Below are 18,670 nucleotides of genomic sequence, written 5' to 3'. Positions count from 1 at the left end.
TGGAAGGGAAGGAAAGATCAGTGACATCCCTGCACAGACAAGGGAAGGTCCCAGGGGGTCGAGCTGCAGGAGCAGGAAGCTTTCCCCCAGGAATGGAGCAGGAAGTATCTAAAGCAGGCAAAGGTCATGGCAAAATAGCAGGGAAGGATCCAAGCCCGCAGAGGTGCCCTGGCAGCTCCATGCCCTCCCTCCAGCCATACCTGTCCAGATGCGAGAGCCGGGGGCTCCCGCTCCAGCCCAGCTCCCCTGCCTCCTCCTCTTCCTCCTCTGTGCTGGTGGAGGGTGCAGCAGCAGGGGTGGGGGTGGTGGTGCTGCCCCCTGAAAAGGCACTGGGCAGGCTCATGGGCATCTGCAGGGACTCCATGCTGCGGTGTAGGCCGGAGAGCTTGGGGTACATCCTGCCCTCTTTGGGGACACTGAAGCCACCCATGAGCTCCAGGCCCTGGGAGAAGCTGGCCGAGTTGATGTTGAGGATGGGGGCAGGGCTGGGGCTGAAGCAGGGTGCAAGGTGCCCGCCTGTTGGGTGCAGGTCCTGGAGCTTGGCAGTGTGTGGGGTGTGCAGCTCGCTGGAGGAGGGCAAGTCCAGGCTGTTGGAGTTGACCTTGTCCAAGTTGGCTAAGGAGGGAGGCTTCACATAGGTCTTGGCAGCCGCTCTGGAAAGGGGAACATGGGTAAGGAAGGAGGTGAGACTTGGGTGCTGGGCATGGCTGAGCACCAGGCACAGCCATGCCAGGCCCCTGCTGCCCTTGGAAGCGAAAGGATTGTACCTGAGGGGCGTGGGGGGCAGCTCGGCCACCTTAGCCGCTGGCGGGAGGTTGGCCTGGGCCTTTGGGGTGCTCTCGGGCGAGCTCACACTCTTCATCGTGCTGCACTCGGAGTCCAGCGCCACCGCCTTGGCCTTGGCCTTCTCCTTCTCCCGATCGGTCTGGTTGACCGGGGCCGGCGCACCACGGCCAGCGCCCACCTTGGACGGCTCCTTGAGCCGCGACACCGAGATGCCGCCCTGCTTGGTGCTCAGCAGGCTGGGGTCAATGCTGCTGCTGACCGGGCGGGTGGCGCCGCGGCCGCCAGTCACGCTCATGGAGCTGGACTTGGCCGGCCGGGGCAGGCTGCGGTACTGGATGTTGGAGCGAGCCCCCGGGGCCATGAAGCCAGGCTCGGGCGCGTTGGACACGTCCAGGCTGGTTTTCCTCCCGCTCACCGGCTTGACAGGGATGCCGGAGCTCTTCTGCACCTTGCCGAGCGTGGCCGAGCCCCCGGCCTGCATGACAGTGGCGGTGCCGGTGGCAGGAGCTGGCTTCTTATAGCCAAAGGAGCTGGAGGCCGAGGGCCGCGTCAGGCCTGACGGTGGCTTCTTGGCGTCGGCAGCGCGGTCCCGGCCGGCGTCGGAGGAGGAGCGCTGCAGGCCTGTGCCCTTCACAGACAGCTTGCTCTTGTCCGTGGCTTTGGTCTCAGGCTTGCCTGCTGGGCAGGGAAGGACAGGTGAGTGTCCCGGCAGGCTCTGGGCACCTTTGCACGCGAGCCAGCAGAGCCAGGACAGGGACATCGGCTCATGGAACCACAGAACAGTCTGGGCTAGAAGGGACCTCTGAAGGTCACCCAGCACCTTCAGACCAGGTTGCTCAGAGCTCCATCTAACATGGTCTGCAGTGGCTCCAGGCATGGGGCATCTACTCTGAGCAACCTGGGCCAGGGTCTCCCCACTCTCAATGTCAAGAATGTTCTCCTTCCATCCAATCTAAATCTTCTTTTGGTTTAAATCCATCCCCCCTTGTCCTGCCACAGCAGGCCCTGCTCAAAAGTCTGTCCCCAGATTTCTGATCAGCCCTTGCAGCACTGCAAGGCCACCAGAAGGTCTCCCTGCAGCCTTCTCCTCCCCAGGCTGCACACCCCCAGCTCTCAGCCTGGCTCCCAGCAGAGCCCTTCCAGCCCTGCCAGCACTGCTGTGGCCTCCTCTGGCCCTGCCCCAGCAGGTCCCTGTCTGTGCTGTGCTGAGCACTCCAGAGCTGCCCCAGCACTGCAGGGGGGGGTCTCAGCAGGCACAACAGAGGGGCAGAATCTCCTCCCTGCCCCTGCTGCCCACACTGTTGCTGATCAGGCTGGGGCTGGGCTGGCAGTGCTCGGTGCCAGCTCCTGTCCAGCTCTGCACCCCCAGCACCCCAAGTCCTTCTCCCAGGGCTGCTCCCCAGCCCTTCAGCCCCAGCCTGCACTCATACTGGGGCTTGCCCTGATTGAGGCGCAGGAGCTTGCACTTGGCCTTGTTGAACTTCATGAGCTTGACACAGAGTCACTTCTTGAGCTTGTCCAGATCCCTCTGGATTGTTCCCATCCCTAAAAGTGTCACCTGCAGACATGCCAAGGGTGTCTCAATCCCCCTGCCCATGCCACTAATGTAGGCATTAAAGAGCACTATTCCCAGTACAGACCCCTGAGGGACATCACTCATCTCCATCTGGACATCGACCTGTGTGGATCACTACCCTCTGGATGCACTCATCCAACAAATTCCCCATCCACTGAGCAGCCCACCCATGAAATTGGAGAGATACTGATTTGGAGAGAAGGTGGTGTGGGAGCATGCCGAAGGCCTGATGGAACTATAGACATCTGTAGCCCTTCCCTTGTCCATGTTCTGATGGAGAACAAAGGGACATGCCTCCACCCCAGGTGCCAGGGCAGAGCCACAACCAGGACACTGGTGCATCCAGCTGGCCTCCAGCTCAGCTCATGTCCATGAGGTCATGGGGCTGGCACAGCCCCAGGCAAGCAGGACTTATTGTGAGTCCAGACTCAGCACCCACCTGCAGGGACAAGCAGCCTTGCCACCTGCTCCAGTCCCCAGGTCCAAGCACAGCCACAGGGCATCCTGTGGCCAGTGCGTTCAGGGAGGGCCCATGAAGATGCCACCCAAATCTCTCCTTATCAGAAGAGCTGGTCCCTGCCTGAACTCAGTCTCACCTGCCACTTTGAGGGTGCTCTGAGCTGTATGGGTGATGGGGGAGGTCACAGCCACCGGAGGGGTCTTGCCCTTCTTGAGGGAGCCCGGGGTGCCCAAGCTGACAGGCTTCTTCAGTTCGCCACCCTTGGTACCCTCTTCACCACCATCCGAGGGCTCTCGCCGCCACTTGGAGGAGCTGTGCTCCATCTTTAGGCTGCTGCTGTCGTAGTCCAGCTTCTTGGACGCCTTCTCTTCGCCCTCACAGTACCAGCTGAGGCCACTCTCCACCAGCGAGCGCTTCTCTGAGTCTGTGCGCAGCTGTGGGCAAAGGGGAGTCAGAGATGCTCCTGGCACCCACTCCAAACCTGTCCTCAGGGAGCACCAGCTGGCAGGGAGAAAGGGGCACCAGGCCCCCTGTGCCATGCCTCAGTTCCCCCACACCGGCACCATTCATCCCCCCTTCCCCATAGAAGTGGCAGCACCAAGCCAGGACTGGTGCCAGGAAGGGCCCAGGTGCTGTGGGCACCTACCGCTATGGCTGAGTTCCGTCGTGAGGCAGTGGGGGTGGAGGGCAGGGAGTTGAGCGAGGAGCTGGCATTGAACTCCTCCGAGCTGAGGTTGTCAGAGGCATCACTGAGGCCACTGCTGATGGAGCTGCTCTCATCCCAGCTGCAAGGACAGAGACAGCATGAGACTCCCCTGCCCAGCATCTGCCTGCTGGGTCCTACCACCTGCAGGATTTCCCGGCTCGGGGACACAAATCCCAGCTTCCAACAGCGACTGGCACAGGATTGGTGCTCTGCTGGCACACAAGCCCCAGCAAGCCCATGCCCTCCTATTAGAGCCCCTGCGAGTTTTTTGTGGGGTTGGAAGGTGCCTGCACAGCATAGGGAGGTCAGCAGGCCTGGCAGCACCACCCCTGTGCCCTGCCCCACCAAGAGGGTCGGCAGGGTTGCCAGAAAGGGCAGGGACTGACTGGAGTAAACGAGCCAGGCACCCTGCACCCTCCCTCAGCTGGCACCCATCCACCACCTGCTCCTCCTGCCACACCCTGCTCCCCTCATCCAGCATCCACAGCAGGCACAGGCAGCAGGTAGAGACATTGCCGCTGTGCCAGGGCAGCTGCTCCGTGCCAGGGGCTCAGTGGACCATGCAGAAGCCTATCTCCAGCACTGTCACTCAGCACCACGCTGGGCTAGCAGCTGCCTGCTCGCCCCACGGCCCCGGCTGGCCCCGCAGCACAGGGCTGTGCCCGCAGCGATCCGGCACAGACGGGCACGGAGCACTTTCCAGCATGATGAGCACAGCCCCATTCAGGTCAGCAGCTGAGTAGGTCAGCGAGGCCCTGCAGCCTTCAAGGGGGCTCTGAGAGGCTGGAGGTGACAAGCAGCAGTGCAAGAGAAGGGAGCAGAGCTGCAGCCAGCCCTGGTGCCTGCCAGAGATGTACATTTCCTGGCACTGGGGTCACAGAGGTGCAGGAGGAACTCAGCCAGAACCAGAGCCCCAGCAGCTGGTGAAGCTGCTTAATGTCATCCATGGGACACTGCAACTCTGGATGGACAGAACAGTGTAGCTTGCCAGAGGAGAGGACACCTGCTGGGCATCTCCACCAGCCGGGGTGCCAGGACACAAGCAATAGCCACCACTATCTCCTCCAAGTGCCAGGACACAAGCAACTGCCAGCACCACCCCCTCCAGAACGCCCACGACAGAGGAACACAGGTAGCCCCAGCGCCCTCCAGCCTGCCCCACGCACTCTGCTTTTCCTGGACACCAAGACAGGCCAGAGCTGGCACGGGCAGCCCCTGCATCCCCACAGCAGCTTTTGGGACAGAGCCCTGTGGGCACTGCTGCCCAGGAAGAGCAGTCATGTACCCAAGATGTGCTGCTGGGCTACCCAGCTCTGAGCACCTCCCATCACCAGTCCCTATACTGGGGGTAACTTCTCAGTGGGACAGAAATCCCCACCCCAGAGCTCCTCTCCCAGGCTGACATCACACTGGCAGTCGGCAGCACTGGGAGCAAGGCAGGGCTTTGGCAAGCCTGTGGGTAGAGTTTTGGTCCTGTGGGCACGTGGCCTGGGACCAAATGTGGTGCTGGGGTCTCTTCATTCTGGCTCTCATGGTGTGTCAGGGCAAACCCCCAGAGCTCTCCCAGTGTCTGGTGGGAAGCCTCTCCTGATGCCCTGGGAAGCCCTGGGCACAGGAGCAGGGGCTGAACTGGGGCACGAGGTGACTCCATTCTCTCCTTAGCAAACTCACGGCAAGGAAGGGCATTATGAGAGGTGCCAGGTGACATCCCAACACTCAAGCCATGGGGTGAGGCCTGGGAGCCAGCTGCCCACTGTGGGTTGTCTCCTGACTCTCCTATGTGTCACACATCTGGTTAAGTGGTCCCCAAAGCAGGCATGTGCGTGGCAAAGCAAGGAAGCCTCGACCCGGGCTACAGCACAGCACCTTGGCAGTTACACATTCTCAGAGCGTGTCTCAGCCCTGGCACCCCACTCCCTGCCAGCTGGGGCCACCTGAGTGCCCCCCACAGACCCCAGAAGGAGGCAGCCACACCACAGTGCCACACTGGGGGCAAAGCTCAGCCCCTGCTTTGTGCTCCAGACCCCCCATCGTACCCCGAGCAGCTCCCCACCTCCCTCCAGCCGGCACCGAGCCCACGCTGGCGGCAGCGATGCGCCGGGACCCCTGCAAGCGCCGCACTCCGCAGCTCGCAGGGAAGGGGACGCTCAAGGGCAGCGGTGACAGCGCGGCAGGGACTGCGGCAGCGCGACCCAGCCTGCCGCGCCCCCCGGCACCGGCACAAAGGTTCCGACACGGCCCCGGTGCTGCACAGCCCGACCCCGGCTGAGGCGGCGGCTGCACCCCGGGGAGATCGGGGGTGGCCTGCGGCGGCGGTGCGCGGGATGCTCGGCTCTGCTGATGGCCCGGCCGCGCCCGGAGCCCCCCGCCCGGGCACGCAGCCCCAGCAGCCCGCTCCGGAGGGGTCAGTTCCGCTGAGCAGGCGCTGCGGAGCCCAGAGAGCGCCGCGGGGGCCCGGCCGCGCTGCAGGTGCGAGGAGGGGGCCGGGGCGGGGGGGGGGCCGGAGCCGCCCCTACTGCTGCGGGACCGGGCGGGGCTGCGCTGCCCGGATCCCCCCGTCCCTTCCTTTCGCCTTCCCCCCCGCAGCGCGGCCGAGACAAAGCAGCGCCCGTGGAGCGGCCCCGGGGCGCACGGCTTTTGTCTGGCTCCGGCCGCCCGCCCGCCCGTCCGCAGCGCGCCCGCCCCGCCCGGTGCCGGTACCGGCATCACACCGGTGCACAGCCGCGCCCGTCCCCGCCCGGTACCTGCTGGCCAGGCGCGGGGCGCGGCGCGGCCTCCCCGCCCGCAGCATGGTGCTGCCCGCGGCCCCGCCGGGCCGGGCGGGAGGGGCGGCGGCGGGACCGCCCCGCGCTGCCCACGCCTTAAAGCGGCAGCGGCCTCGGCACGCCGCGCCCCCGACCCCTGCCCGGATGGGATAGGGGTCCGGGGTCCCGACCCTCCCCCACTACCGCCTCAGTCCCGTAGCCAAGTCCCCATACCCACGTCCGGTGTCCCCCCCAGCCCATAACTCCCGCACCCCTGTCACCGGTGCCCCCAGCCTCAGCCCAGCATCCCTCCTGGCTCGACCCACAGCCCCCCGAGCCCAGAAGCCCTCGTCCATGTCGCCACAGGCAGCACCAGTGCCCCCAGAGCAGCCGCAAGGAGACACCAGTGCCACCTGGGCCAACCCTCGGCCTGACCACAGCATCCCCCAAACCTCTCCAAGCCCCCTCCCCGAAGGCAGAACCTCTCATTGCGGGTCCCACGGAGAGCTCGGCCCCTGCCCAGCCCCGCTGGGCGCTGGACCCCAGATCCTACCGCCCTGGCACCTCTGTGCTTCAGCCACCAAGCAGCCCTGTTCTGTTCTTGCTTCTCCCCCTCTCGCACCAGAGCCGGAGCTGCAGCCCAAGGCAGGCTCTTTGCCGCGGTGGTGCCACCGGGGACACCCCGGGCAGCCCGGCAGCGATGGGCAGAGGGAGTTAACTGCAGCCTTGGCAGCGCGGAGCCGGTCCCTGCGGGCTGGGAAATCGGTAATTCCTTCCTCACGCCTTCCTCGGCAACGCCTCTTGGCTGCCTCCATCGCCCGGCTGCACGGTGCTGGCCCAGCGAGGCAAGCTGCTGTGGCACGCACGACGCCGGTGCCCAACCATCCCCGTGCCACCAATCACACCCTGCCTGCACCCACCATGCTCTCGGCAGCTCTTGGCTCTTGGCACTGCGTGGTACCCCCCAGCCCTGCCACAGCAACAGGCCCACAGTGGTGCACACCAGGGGGTGCGGCGGCACAGCCTGTTCAGCATCACATCCCCACGGCCTCTCCGGCCTGGCACGGTGCCGGACACCATCCCCTCCCTCCCCTTCTGGCCTTAGCCCCACCACGGCCGCTGGGGCAGCGCTCACAGGAGCAGCTATGGCTTTTGCTGGGCCCAGATTCAGACCTGGGGTGCTCAAACTGACAGGGGGGAGCCATCCTGGCACAGTTTGGCATGGCAGCCACCAGAAAAGGCAGCTACAACCATGTCAGAGACCAGACTGGTGCAATAAAGGTGAAGAATTGTCATTGCCCACAGCAGCCCCACCAGCATCATCACTGGCACCGTCACTGGCACAGATGCCCTTGCAGAAGTGCACTCCCAGTCCATTTCTCAGCAGCGCTTTTTGGTGGATGGAGCCAGACGGTTCAAAGTCTCCCTGCTTCACCCATCTCACACTGGCACTGACACCCACCCATGCTCCAGACAGACCCACCAGCACCACGCAGGGCCTCCAGCACTGAGTCCTTGCCAGGCTGGTGCTGCCAAATCCCCACAGCCTGCCTGAAGCCCACCCTAGACTGAGGCTAGCCTCTTGTGCTCTGTCTTTGCCCTTTTCTCCTGCTCTGTTGTGGTCACTGCAGGATATGAGGCTTGCATCTGGGCACCCCACATCTGTGGGTTGTTGGCACCAAGGGTGCTCTGTGGATGTGCCACTGACATCCCCCATCACAGCTGCAAGCTGCTCTGGCAGAACCAGTGAGGAAGGCACAGGCACAGCCGGGGCTTCTCCCTCTTCCCTTCCTCCCCTTTTCCTCCAGTTAATGGGGCAGAAAAAGCAATTAGCTTCATAAATCACGACTGGGGCTCCCTGTGGGTGTGGGCGAGGGAGGCTCTGCTTCCCCCTCACATCCACCTCAGGAACTGCCTCAGGGCATCCTGGCACCCACAACCTGGCCCAGACTGTTTTAGGATCCCCACATCCCACTGCTCACCCTCTGCTCCTGTAACAGACCCAAGCACCCCCAGGACTCCTCCAGACCGCTCCAGACTCACTCACAACCCCATCAATTCCTCTAAGTTCTCCCTATCCCCCATAAACCTCTGTGTACTCTCCAGGATCCTCCCAAACCCCCAGCCCTCCCCCCCGCCCCCCCCCCCCCCCCCCCCCCCCCCAGGTAGTGCCAGCCACAGCCACAGCCCAGACTGCCCTTCCCCTGGGTGCTTGCTGCTCACAATTCAGGTCCTGGATCTGGCACCCTCACCAAAGCTATACTTAGAGCAATAAGGGCAGCAGAGACCTTGCAGAAGGGGAAACTGAGGCAGGGGAAGAGGGTCTGACTCGAGCTCACCCAGGAGAAGAGGATCAGCCTCGCACCCCAGCTGCTGGTTTAGTCTCCTGTCCCCCAGGTAGCACAGCCTCTGGCTCCTGGCCTCCAGGTCCCCCAAGGCGTGGGGACCTCCCCTCAGGGGCACGCAGAGCTCACATGGCCCCTGCAAGGGCAGACTTATAGCCCAGGCCCTGCCTCTGCTCCAGCTCTGTGCAGTAAGAGCCAGGTCGGATCCCCTGGAGGCAGCGAGGCTCAGGCTGTGTGGACGTCAGGCAGCATCCACCCCCGCCCCGGCAAAGAGAGCAGCCGTGAAACCCAACCACGGGCCTGGCACCCATGCCAGCAGGGCTGTGAGCTCAGCCAGCCTCACTGCAGCGGGTCAGTGCGGGGTCACCTCTCCCCCGGAGCAGTGGAAAGCCCAGAGGAAGCTGTCCCCGTGCGGGGATCCCCAGCTGCTCTGGAAGGTGACAGACGAAGCCTCGCTGGGGGCACAGTGCCAGCTCCGCCGCCGGCCGCAGCGGCCCGGGGCAGCGCCGGGGCGGGGGCGATGTGACTCAGCCTGCTTGCGAAACTCCGCTCCGCGCCTGCGGACGAGCCGCTGCCCTCCGACCCCTCTGCCAGCAGCGGCCAGCGCCCTCCGCAGGTGGCAGGGTGGCACGGGGCAAGGGGCAAAGCCAGCATCTGAGCTCCCTGGATGGCAAATGGGTGGGCAGTCAGATCTCGGGGGGAGCTCTCCCCCAAGCAGCTCTCCCCGGGGCATGGGGGCATGTGAGGTCTAGTTCTGGGCTCGGCTCCGCTCCGTGTCCACGCCCAGCCCCATCGAGGAGCTTCCCAAGCCAAGGGCGTGCGCTGACCTCCATCTGCCCTGCGAGCCCTGAGCCCTGTAACCCCCTCCCACAGCACCCTCCGTGCGGCTGCTCCAGGGCTCCAGGCTCTGCACTGGGCACCCAAAGTCAAACCCCAAAACCAGGAGCCAGCTGGAACAGGCTTAGAGGAAGGATGCAGTGGTGGCAGTGACCGGTGGTGTTTTGGGGCCCCTTGCTGGGCCTGTCCCCAGCTCCCAGCTGGACCCCCCCCAGCCCCGGCAGGCGGCACAGCAAATATTTATCCATGCCTGTGCCCCAGCTGCTTCCCAGCACCCCCAGCAGCCGCGCTGGGGCCTCGCACACACGCTGGGCCACGTGCAGGGCCATGGCCGTGCCCCGCGGGATGTCCCCAGTGAGAAATGACCTCATGGACCCTCTGGGATGGTGGTGAGGGGTCAGGCTGGACCGGCCAAAGCCGAGCGGAGGGCGTTCAAGGGAAGGGAGCAGAGCGCCAGAGCCAATCCTGCTCGGAGCAGGAGAGGAGGGAGGCTGCTCCCCTGCTGCTCCCGGGGAGCTGAGCCAAACATCTGCTCCGGCCTGCGCCCAGCTCAGGGAGCTGTGGGGAAGCCAGAGCCAGGCCAGCCAGAGCACGGCGGGTGCCAGCTCTAGAGCATCCCTCCCGGGGGTGCTGCCAGCAGCCCCTCCAGAGGTGACCGCAGGCTCTGCAGCGCCCAGCCGCCAGTGGCACCATCGGGGTGGCATGGGATGTGTGCCACCACTCACACTCCCGGTGCCAAAGGCTGCTGCCACAGCTCCATTTCATGCCTGTGAACACAGTCAGGACAGTACTCAGCCCACAGGGGTTTTGGGGTGGGATCGCTGCTACCTCCAAAACCAAGACACAAAAGGACACCTCCAAACCATGGTGGCCCCAGGGCTGCACGGGGACTTCCCCAGAGCACTGAGAGGCCCAGGGGATGTGCACAGCCCTGCCAGGCTCGGGGCAATGCCTGCACGCCCAAGGCCCTGCAGCACACAAGGATCACCAGCGACCAGCAGCAGCACTCCCACAGCCATCACAGCGAGAAGGTGCTGAGTCAGCAGCCAGCCCCCTTCACTGCCTCCCTGCTCACCCAGCCCAGTGCTTGAGGATGGCAGGATTGGGCCCTGCAGCACCCATACTCTTGCCAGAGGGGCAGGATGAGTCCAGCCTGGGCAACTCCACAGGACTCTGCTGCCATGGGGATCCAAGGACAAAGCCAGTTTATCCCAGTTTGTCCCTGGGGACCTCACTTGGTGAGCTGCTCATCCCACAAACACCATCTGAGGGGCACGGCTGAGCTGAGCTGCCATGTCCCCACAGGTCATCCTGTGTGCCACAGCCAGGAAGAGGTGCTGCTCCTCCTCCTCCTCCTCTATACCCCACTGAGAGCAGCTCTGCCCTGCCCTGACCCACAGATCCCCTGCCCCAACGCACTCCCAGCTGGCTGGGTGGACCAAGGGAAACTAAGCCATGGACAAGGCCACACAGCAGGTCCCTCCAACCACCACCCAGTGTCCTGCCCCACAGCATGAGGTATGCCACAAGGAGATGCTTGGACCTTGCTGAGCCCTTGCAGTGCTGAGCCCTTGCACTGGGTGCAGTGGCCTGATAGAGCCCTTCAGGGACATTCAAAGCATCCTAGCACCCTCCCAGCAGCTGAGGAACAGGTCGGCTGGTGAAGGGCCTGACAACAGGAGGGTGATGGAAAGGACATCAAGCAGGGTGTGCTCTAGGCCCAGGGGATGTGGCAGGTCAGGGCAAAGCAGGGATAAGACACCACCTGCCATGCCCTCAGCCTGAGATCCTGTCCTGTGTGGGAGGGGAGGAGCCTCATGGTGCAGCACCCCATGAGCTCCCAACCACAGCACCTGGCTGACTCCTCACCACCTCCCAGATGGCCCCAGGGAACACCCGGGGGGGCACACACTCACCCACCCCTGTGCCAGCACCCAGGACCCACCAGAGCTGCTCACAGCAGCCCCTGAGCACACACGACACAGGGGGGACACATCGGTGTGCAGCTGCACTGCAGGGACAGAGCTCCACGGGGAGGAGCTGGCACCGCCCAGGCACGCAGGATGTGGCCCAGACAAAACCCGGCAAAGCCCAGCTGGAACATTCCACTCGGCTGCTCCCCACCTGCCCTGTGCTGCCTGAGTCATGCACAGGTCTGCACACGAAGTGCCCACACTGCACCTGCACTGCACCCACACTGCAGCACTGCAGCCCCACAAACACTGCCTCCGAACCACTGCCTCAGCACCACTGCCCCATCACTGTGGCCCCAGCACTGCAGCCCCACAAACACTGCCCCAGAACCACTGCCTCAGCACCACTGCCCCAGCACTGCAGCCCCACAAACACTGCCCCAGAACCACTGCCTCAGCACCACTGCCCTAGCACTGTGGCCCCAACACCACTGCCCCAGCACTGTGGCCCCAGCACTGTGCTGTGGCCATACACCTGCAGAGGTCCCCTGGCAGTGGGTGGACACATGTTGGATGTGCCCCCAGTGGGGTGACCTCCAGTGTCCAGAAGACATACCCAGCCAGGTCAGGGAGTGGGAAAGCATCACTGGCAGCACTGCACCCTTCCAGGGACTGGCATCGGGGCAGGGGGCTGCAGGTGGCACACTGAGTGGCAGTAGGAGGGAGCCTGAGGCTGCTAAGGGAGCAACCAAAGATTTTTCAGTGCCAGGGAAGCAGCCATGGGGTTGGTGCTGTCCCTGCCTGTGCCCTGCCAGCCCTCCCACGCAGGCAGGACAGGGCAGGAGAGCAGCACCATCCCAGTGAACGCTGCCCTGTTAAGCAGAGCTCACTGCCCATGCCAGGCCCTTCACACACCACGGTGCCAGCAGTGGCACAGGCACATTCCAGCGAGGCTGCTTCCAGCTGAGGGCTGCTCTACTGCAAAGCACGAGGAGGACACAGTGACAAGGGGAACAAAAGAAGGGTCAAGCTGCCAAACAAGGAGGACAAACCCAGAGCCCTCCGCACTCCAAAACCAGCAGCAAGTGGAGAGGAGGTGTGAGCACCTGACAGCCACGGGCAAGTGGGCACAGGCGGGTAAAGAGCCAGGATGCCAAGACAGCAAACATGGCTGGGAGCTGGGCTGTCCCCAGCCGATCCCCACTCCCACCACCAGACCTACCCATCCCATTCTGTCTGAGCTGGAGCCCAGCACCCCACCGACTGCTCCTCTGGGCTCACCCCAGCCACCACCCTGCCAAATTCACCCTGACACCCCCGCGGGCAGGCATCATGCCCCAGCCGTGCCTCACCTACCTTTGCCCTCTCTCCTCCCAGGCTGCCTCCCCAGCGAGCCATGGGGACCCCGGGTCGCATCCCACGGCCCCGCAGCTCTGCGAGCGGGACGCTGTGCCACCACCTCTGCGAGGGGGATGTGCCACGGCGCCCTCCGAGCCGCCTCTGACCCAGTGCCCTGGCGCTGGCTGTGCGCCGGCGCGGGGAGCTCGGCGCTGCCCGGCGGCCCGGGCTGGGGCGGACGGTCCCAGCTGCGGCACATCCTGCCCGGTGCATTAGCGGCACGGCGAGACGCGGCCTGCGGCGCTGCTGCTTTCTAGGTCAGAGCCAGCGAGCAGGCTGGGAGAGGGGCTGGAAGGGTGAGGGGATGCGATGGGTGAGGGGCTGGGAAGAGTGAGAGGATGTCATGGATGAGGGGCTGGGAAGGATGAGGGGCTGCAGTGGGTGAGGGGATGAGATGGGCGAGGGGCTGTGATGGGCTCTGCTGGGTGAAGGGCTGTGATGGGTGAGGGGATGTGGTGGGTGAGGGGATGTGGTGGGTGAGGGGATGTGATGGGTGAGGGGATGTGACGGGTGAGGGGATGTGATGCGTGAGAGGACGTGATGGGTGAGGGGATGTGAATGGTGAGGGGCTGTGATGGGCTTTGCTGGGTGAGGGGACGAGATGGGCAAGGGGATGTGATGGGTGATGGGCTCTGCTGGGTGAGGGGCTGTGATGGGTGAAGGGATGTGATGGGTGAGGGGATGTGATGAGTGAAGGGATGTGATGGGTGAGTGCTCCTGGCTGGCAGGGCAGCTCTTCACCCTGGCTGGCTCTGGCAAGGAGGGGCTGAACCTGCTCCCTTACCCAGGTTCTGCACCCAGTGCCCAGGCTCCTGGATAGGGCACCTCAGGATCTACCAGAACCCAGGCAGGGACATCCTTCAGGGCCCTGCCATGCTGCCTGCTCTAGGGGACCCCACCTGAGTCCTGCTGCAGGACCATGAAGGACAAAGCAGTAACTGGGCCACTGCACAGCCTCATCTGCCAGCAGCACTCTGGTGACTTGCCCCTGCTGAGAAGATGCCCCTGTGCTGCCCCAGCCGCCCTCCTGCACCCATCTCTGGGGAGCAATACCCAGCAGAAAGCACCCAGCACTGGGGATTTCACGTGGGTCACATCCAGGGCATCACACTGGAGATGCTGAACTGGAGAGCAAGGAGTGGGGCACCCAGCCCTGGCACTGCTTGCCCAGCTCACTGTGGCACTGAAAGCCTCACCAGCACTGGGGAACTGTGGTGCTGCCAGGGCCTCGTGGGAGGCTGAGCTATGCAGGGCTCCATCCTCAAAGCCTGGGCCTTCCCAGGAAAAGTGGGCCCTGCCTGGGGCACAGAGAGGGTGAGCCCAGAGGGTACCAGCAGACCTGCCCCTTCCCCCACTCTGCCTGTTCTGGCTGATAGCAGTGAGATGCTGCTCTGCCTCACCCCTCCCAGCACTGCCTCCACAGCCAAGGACACCCCAAGGTTATCCTCCAGCACCAGCAGCTGCAAGATGAGGCTACAGCAAGACAGGGAGCAGTGTCACACCCACAGCCTGACCCACTGGTGCCCCAACTCTCTGGGACAGTCCATAGCCACCCCACTGCCTACCACACCCTGCAGTCCAGCAGCCAGTATCAGCAGGAGGTGACATGCCACCTTTGGCTGCCAATCAATGGGTTACAGTCCCCAGGAGGGGTCCACACTGAGCCAGCACAATGCACCCCTGTTCACAAGCACAGGGCAGCCCCCCCAGTGCCATGGACATTCTCACCCCCACACCAGAGCACTGCAGGGGCAGAGGCCAGCACAGGCATCCCTCACTGTGTCCCCTCCAGCTGTAACCTGGTTCCAGGCCATGTCTGGGTAGCGCTGGCCCCCAGGATGGGCATGAAGCTGTGAGCTGTGCTCCATCCCACAATGAGCTGACGTGACTGTGGCCACCCCAGGAGGGCCAGAGCAGCACTGTCAGGAGGCCAAATTCCTCCTCCTGCTCTGGGACAACTCAAATGCTGCAGTTATTTATTTTCTCCTGTGCTGAAACAGGAAACCTCCAACGTGCTGAAACCCTGGAGCCCTGCCAGGGCCAGGGGCACCTCCACAGCACAGCAGGAGCCAGATGCATCTGGGAAGGGAACAGGAGCCCAGGGCGTGCTGGGTTGTGCCCACCTGGGAGGAGGTGGTCCTGGCACTGAGGATGGAGGGACAGAGGCACATGAGGAGGGGACCCTGTCCCAGCATGGTCACACCCCAGTGCCTGATCCTAGCTGGGCTGCTGAGAGCCAACCCAGTTTGTCCCGCTGTAAGCCACCAACTCTCCTGGGTGGATGCAGGACCTCCCTTCAGTGGCAAGGTGAAGGGCATCAGCCCAGACCCACTGGTGCCAACTGGCAGAGCACCTCCAAAAGCAGCAGAGCTTACCCTGACAGGGCTCCTGTAGCCCCACACCACACACTGTTCTCAGTCCCCTGCTCTGGGGGCACTCAGATGAAGCTGGGCACTTCCCACATGCCATGACAGCAGCATGCCCCACTTCAGAGATTGGCAGCCCTGAGAAGCCCCAGCTGGTCTGGCAGCACCAGCACTGGCAGCACTACACTGCCTCGGTGGTGGGAAAGCATCTCCTGGGATGCAGGGACACCACCCACCCACCCAGCCAGCCTGGCCCCTGAGCTCTGTGCCATCCACCCCCGCTGGGCCCAATGCCCATCAACCAACAAACCCAAACAGGAGCTGGGAGAAGCTCCAGGAGAGGCCCAGCCCAGACACGAGCCCTGGCACGGGCACTTACCCTGTGGTGATATCCTCATCCTCTGTCAGGGTCTTGCCCATCAGGTCGCTGTCGCTCATGTAGCCTGACTTCAGCTCCACGTCGTCCGAGTCCACCAGCTCCAGGCGGGAGATGTGGCTCAGCTTGCTGGGGCTGCGCATGGGCATGGTGTGCGAGTAGTGTGCCCGCTCGCCGTGCATGTACCAGCTGGGGGTGCCCTCGGAGCGGCAGCTGCCCCCCACCGAGGGCGCATCGCCCGCCTGCAGGCGCGGGCTCGACTGCCCATAGCGCCAGGAGAGCGGCGAGGAGCGGTTGGACAGGCTGGAGACGCTGCGGGCGTTGGCGTCGTCGCTGTCGTAGCAGGTCATCTCCAGAGAGCTGCGGGCACAGCACGCAGGGGGGGTTAGGGCAGGGCACCGTGGGCAGCAGAGGTCTGTGCCCTGCTTTGCTCCCCCAGACCTGGGACTGCAAATGCTCAGGAAGCCAAAGTGCCCATTTTGAGGCACAGCCAGAGGCTCCCAGGGGTGTGGGTGCAGGGACATCTGTCTGTCCTGGACCCTCCTTCAGCTCAGCTGGCATGGGATGGTCCCCCCTGTCCCCCTATCAGGTACCAGCACAGCATCCCATGCCCCAGGACCCACAGGTGCAACCCCACTGGTGTCTGGTGGTGCCAATTCTCCCCAGGGACCGTGGAGCAGCACATGGGGTGCAATCAGGAGGTCTGTGCCTCCCTACAGAGTAGGGTTACAGGTTGGAGTTGGTGATCCTGAAGGTCTCTTCCAACCTGGATTTTTCTGTGATTCTGTGACTCTACAGCCCCACCGCCCCACGAAGGTTTTGCTCCCTACATGGCCTCATCCACCCTCCTCAAGGCAGGGGCTGGGTGCCACCAGGGTTGGTGGCAAACACGCTGTGGCAGAAGGGTCAGCACCTCTCTGGAGAGCAGCCCAACCCCCAGACGAGTTGTGCTGAACCCCACTAACAGGCAGCCTTTAGTGGAAAGCCCAAAAGCTGCTCCCTCTCAGCCACTTCACCCCCATCATTTCACATCTGCACTCCAGATGTGGCCCAGGACAGGACAAACTGGGGTGGGGACAGGGACAGCAGAGGCTATGAGAGAAAGGTTGCTGAGGGGCAAAGCCGGTACCAGCTCCCTGCATCAGCATCCCACACCACACCCCTGCAGAGCCAACCTCCACATCCGGGCAGGAGGGGACAGCCCGAGACAGAGCTGCCCAGCCCCATGGAGCTGCCCACGGGTGTGCAGCTCTCCAGAGCCAGCCCGGAGCCCACGGACACGTTACCCGCAGGGAGGGAAGCCCAGCTGCTCCCCACACCTCTCGGGATGTATTTTGGGCAAATGGCAGTCTAGAGAGTGATGCTGAGACTAAATTTGGACACCAAAACCGATTTACTTCTGGGAGCAGCTACTTGGGAACCCACAGCCCTCGACTTGGCTCCGAACGCTCACTCCCTAGAGCAGCAAAAGCCAACCCCCGGCTGCGGTGCTGAATTTAAAACAGGGAACAGCATAAACACTGAGGAAGTTTGGTAAAGCAGAACTCCGAGAGGGCAGCTCAAAGGGTTCCGTTTCAGTCAGCAGCACAAAGGCTGCTTAAGGATGTTCTGCCGGCGGCTCGGAGCAGATGCAGACCACGTCCCCAGCAGCAAGGCACCAAGGAAGCTCGGGCAGCCGGGGGCAGAGGCTGCCAGGAGCACAGGGACGAAGCTGTGCCCTGGAGAGGAAACAGCCAAGGCTGAGCCCCCAGCTGCTGGATGCGAAGAAGGCAGCGTAGGGAGCTAGAGAAACCCGAGGAGGGGATAAAAGAGAGAGCCCAAAGCGGCCGCAGGGGCCGCGGCGGTGCGTGGCACACGCAGAGCGCCGCAGATGCCATCCGTGCCAGACACGTTTGTAGGAAACGTTCCCGAGAGCAGAATTAGCAACTCCCTGAGTAATTACAGCGCTGCAGGGAAGGGCTGACACAGCTCTGGGAAGGGAAAATCCAGCTCACAGCTGCGGAGGAGCTCCCAGAGGGGTGCAGGGAGCTGCCCAGGCTGCCAGAAGGTGGTGGACGAGAGCCCTCACCAAAGGCAGAGGAAGATGCCAAACAAACTCAGCTGCCATGGGTTAAGAGGGAAGATCCTCACGTGTTAAAGACCCTCTTAAGGGACAGAACTCAGGGGTCAGTCACTTTTCTCCGTGGAAGGGACCTGGCTGAGGCCTCCACCGTGCAACGTCCTCATAACTCAACACGAAAGGGAAGTGAGAGCCAAGAGTCAACCCCCACCAGCAACAGTGATTTAATCAGCCTGAAGATCCCTGCCCTACTTCCCTGAGAGCAGAGCTGGCAGAGGGTTTGCCAAGGAGCTGAGGGCTGGCTTGAGGAGGCAGCAGGGGAAGTCTGACACAGAGGAATGTGGAGCCAACACAAGGAGAACGCAGAGCAGCTCTGCTGGGAACCAGCTCCTGTGTCAGCCAAGGGCAGAGGGCTCTGACAGGCAACTGCAGCAAACAGGCAGCTTGGGGATATTGCTGCAGCCCCCTGCCAGTCTCCCTGCCCCAGTGCTCTGCTGCCAGTCCCCCTGCCCATGTTGTACTGTCATCGCCCCTGCCCCAGTGCTCTACTGTCTCCAGCCCCCAAAAAAGCCAGAAAGTGCAGCAAAGATGAGCAAGGTCTAGAAGAGCTTCTGGGTTAGGAGGAGCTAAATGGAGCAAACTGCTTCCTCCTGGACAAAGCTGATGGCAAGGGCAACCCTGGGCTGCATCAACACAAGTGTGACCAGCAGGGCTAGGGAGGTTCTTCCACCCCTGTGCTCTGCCCTGGTGAGACCATTCCTGGAATACTGTGTCCAGTTCTGGGCTCCCCAGTTAAAGAGGGACAGAGACCTGCTGGAGAGAGTCCAGCAGAGAGCTACGAGGATGAGTGGGGGACTTGAGCATCTCCCCTGTAGAAAGAAACTGAGAGCCCTGGGGCTGTTTAGTCTGGAGAAGAGAAGAGAAGAGAAGAGAAGAGAAGAGAAGAGAAGAGAAGAGAAGAGAAGAGAAGAGAAGAGAAGAGAAGAGAAGAGAAGAGAAGAGAAGAGAAGAGAAGAGAAGAGAAGAGAAGAGAAGAGAAGAGAAGAGAAGAGAAGAGAAGAGAAGAGAAGAGAAGAGAAGAGAAGAGAAGAGAAGAGAAGAGAA

At 63.2% G+C, this 18,670-nt stretch overlaps 1 protein-coding gene across 4 annotated transcripts in view; it reads right to left on the bottom strand.

The window, feature by feature from the left end:
- The window catches only part of NAV1 (neuron navigator 1), a 67,361-nt gene that overhangs the window by 11,327 nt on the left and 37,364 nt on the right, over positions 1-18,670 (bottom strand). For 2 of the 4 annotated variants that reach the window (XM_064173924.1, XM_064173922.1), the window contains exons 5-9: positions 15,511-15,867; positions 3,469-3,607; positions 2,959-3,256; positions 768-1,464; positions 201-653 (exon numbers count right to left, since the gene is read on the bottom strand). In XM_064173924.1, coding sequence (XP_064029994.1) covers positions 201-653; positions 768-1,464; positions 2,959-3,256; positions 3,469-3,607; positions 15,511-15,867 — 1,944 coding nt within the window. The remainder of the gene's footprint in view (positions 1-200; positions 654-767; positions 1,465-2,958; positions 3,257-3,468; positions 3,608-15,510; positions 15,868-18,670) is intronic. The other 2 variants (XM_064173920.1, XM_064173923.1) reach the window with 1 other exon arrangement.

Source organism: Pogoniulus pusillus, chromosome 39 (genome assembly GCF_015220805.1).
Source record: "Pogoniulus pusillus isolate bPogPus1 chromosome 39, bPogPus1.pri, whole genome shotgun sequence".
NCBI classification, from domain to species: domain Eukaryota; kingdom Metazoa; phylum Chordata; class Aves; order Piciformes; family Lybiidae; genus Pogoniulus; species Pogoniulus pusillus.
This window is presented reverse-complemented; position numbering and strand designations above follow the sequence as displayed.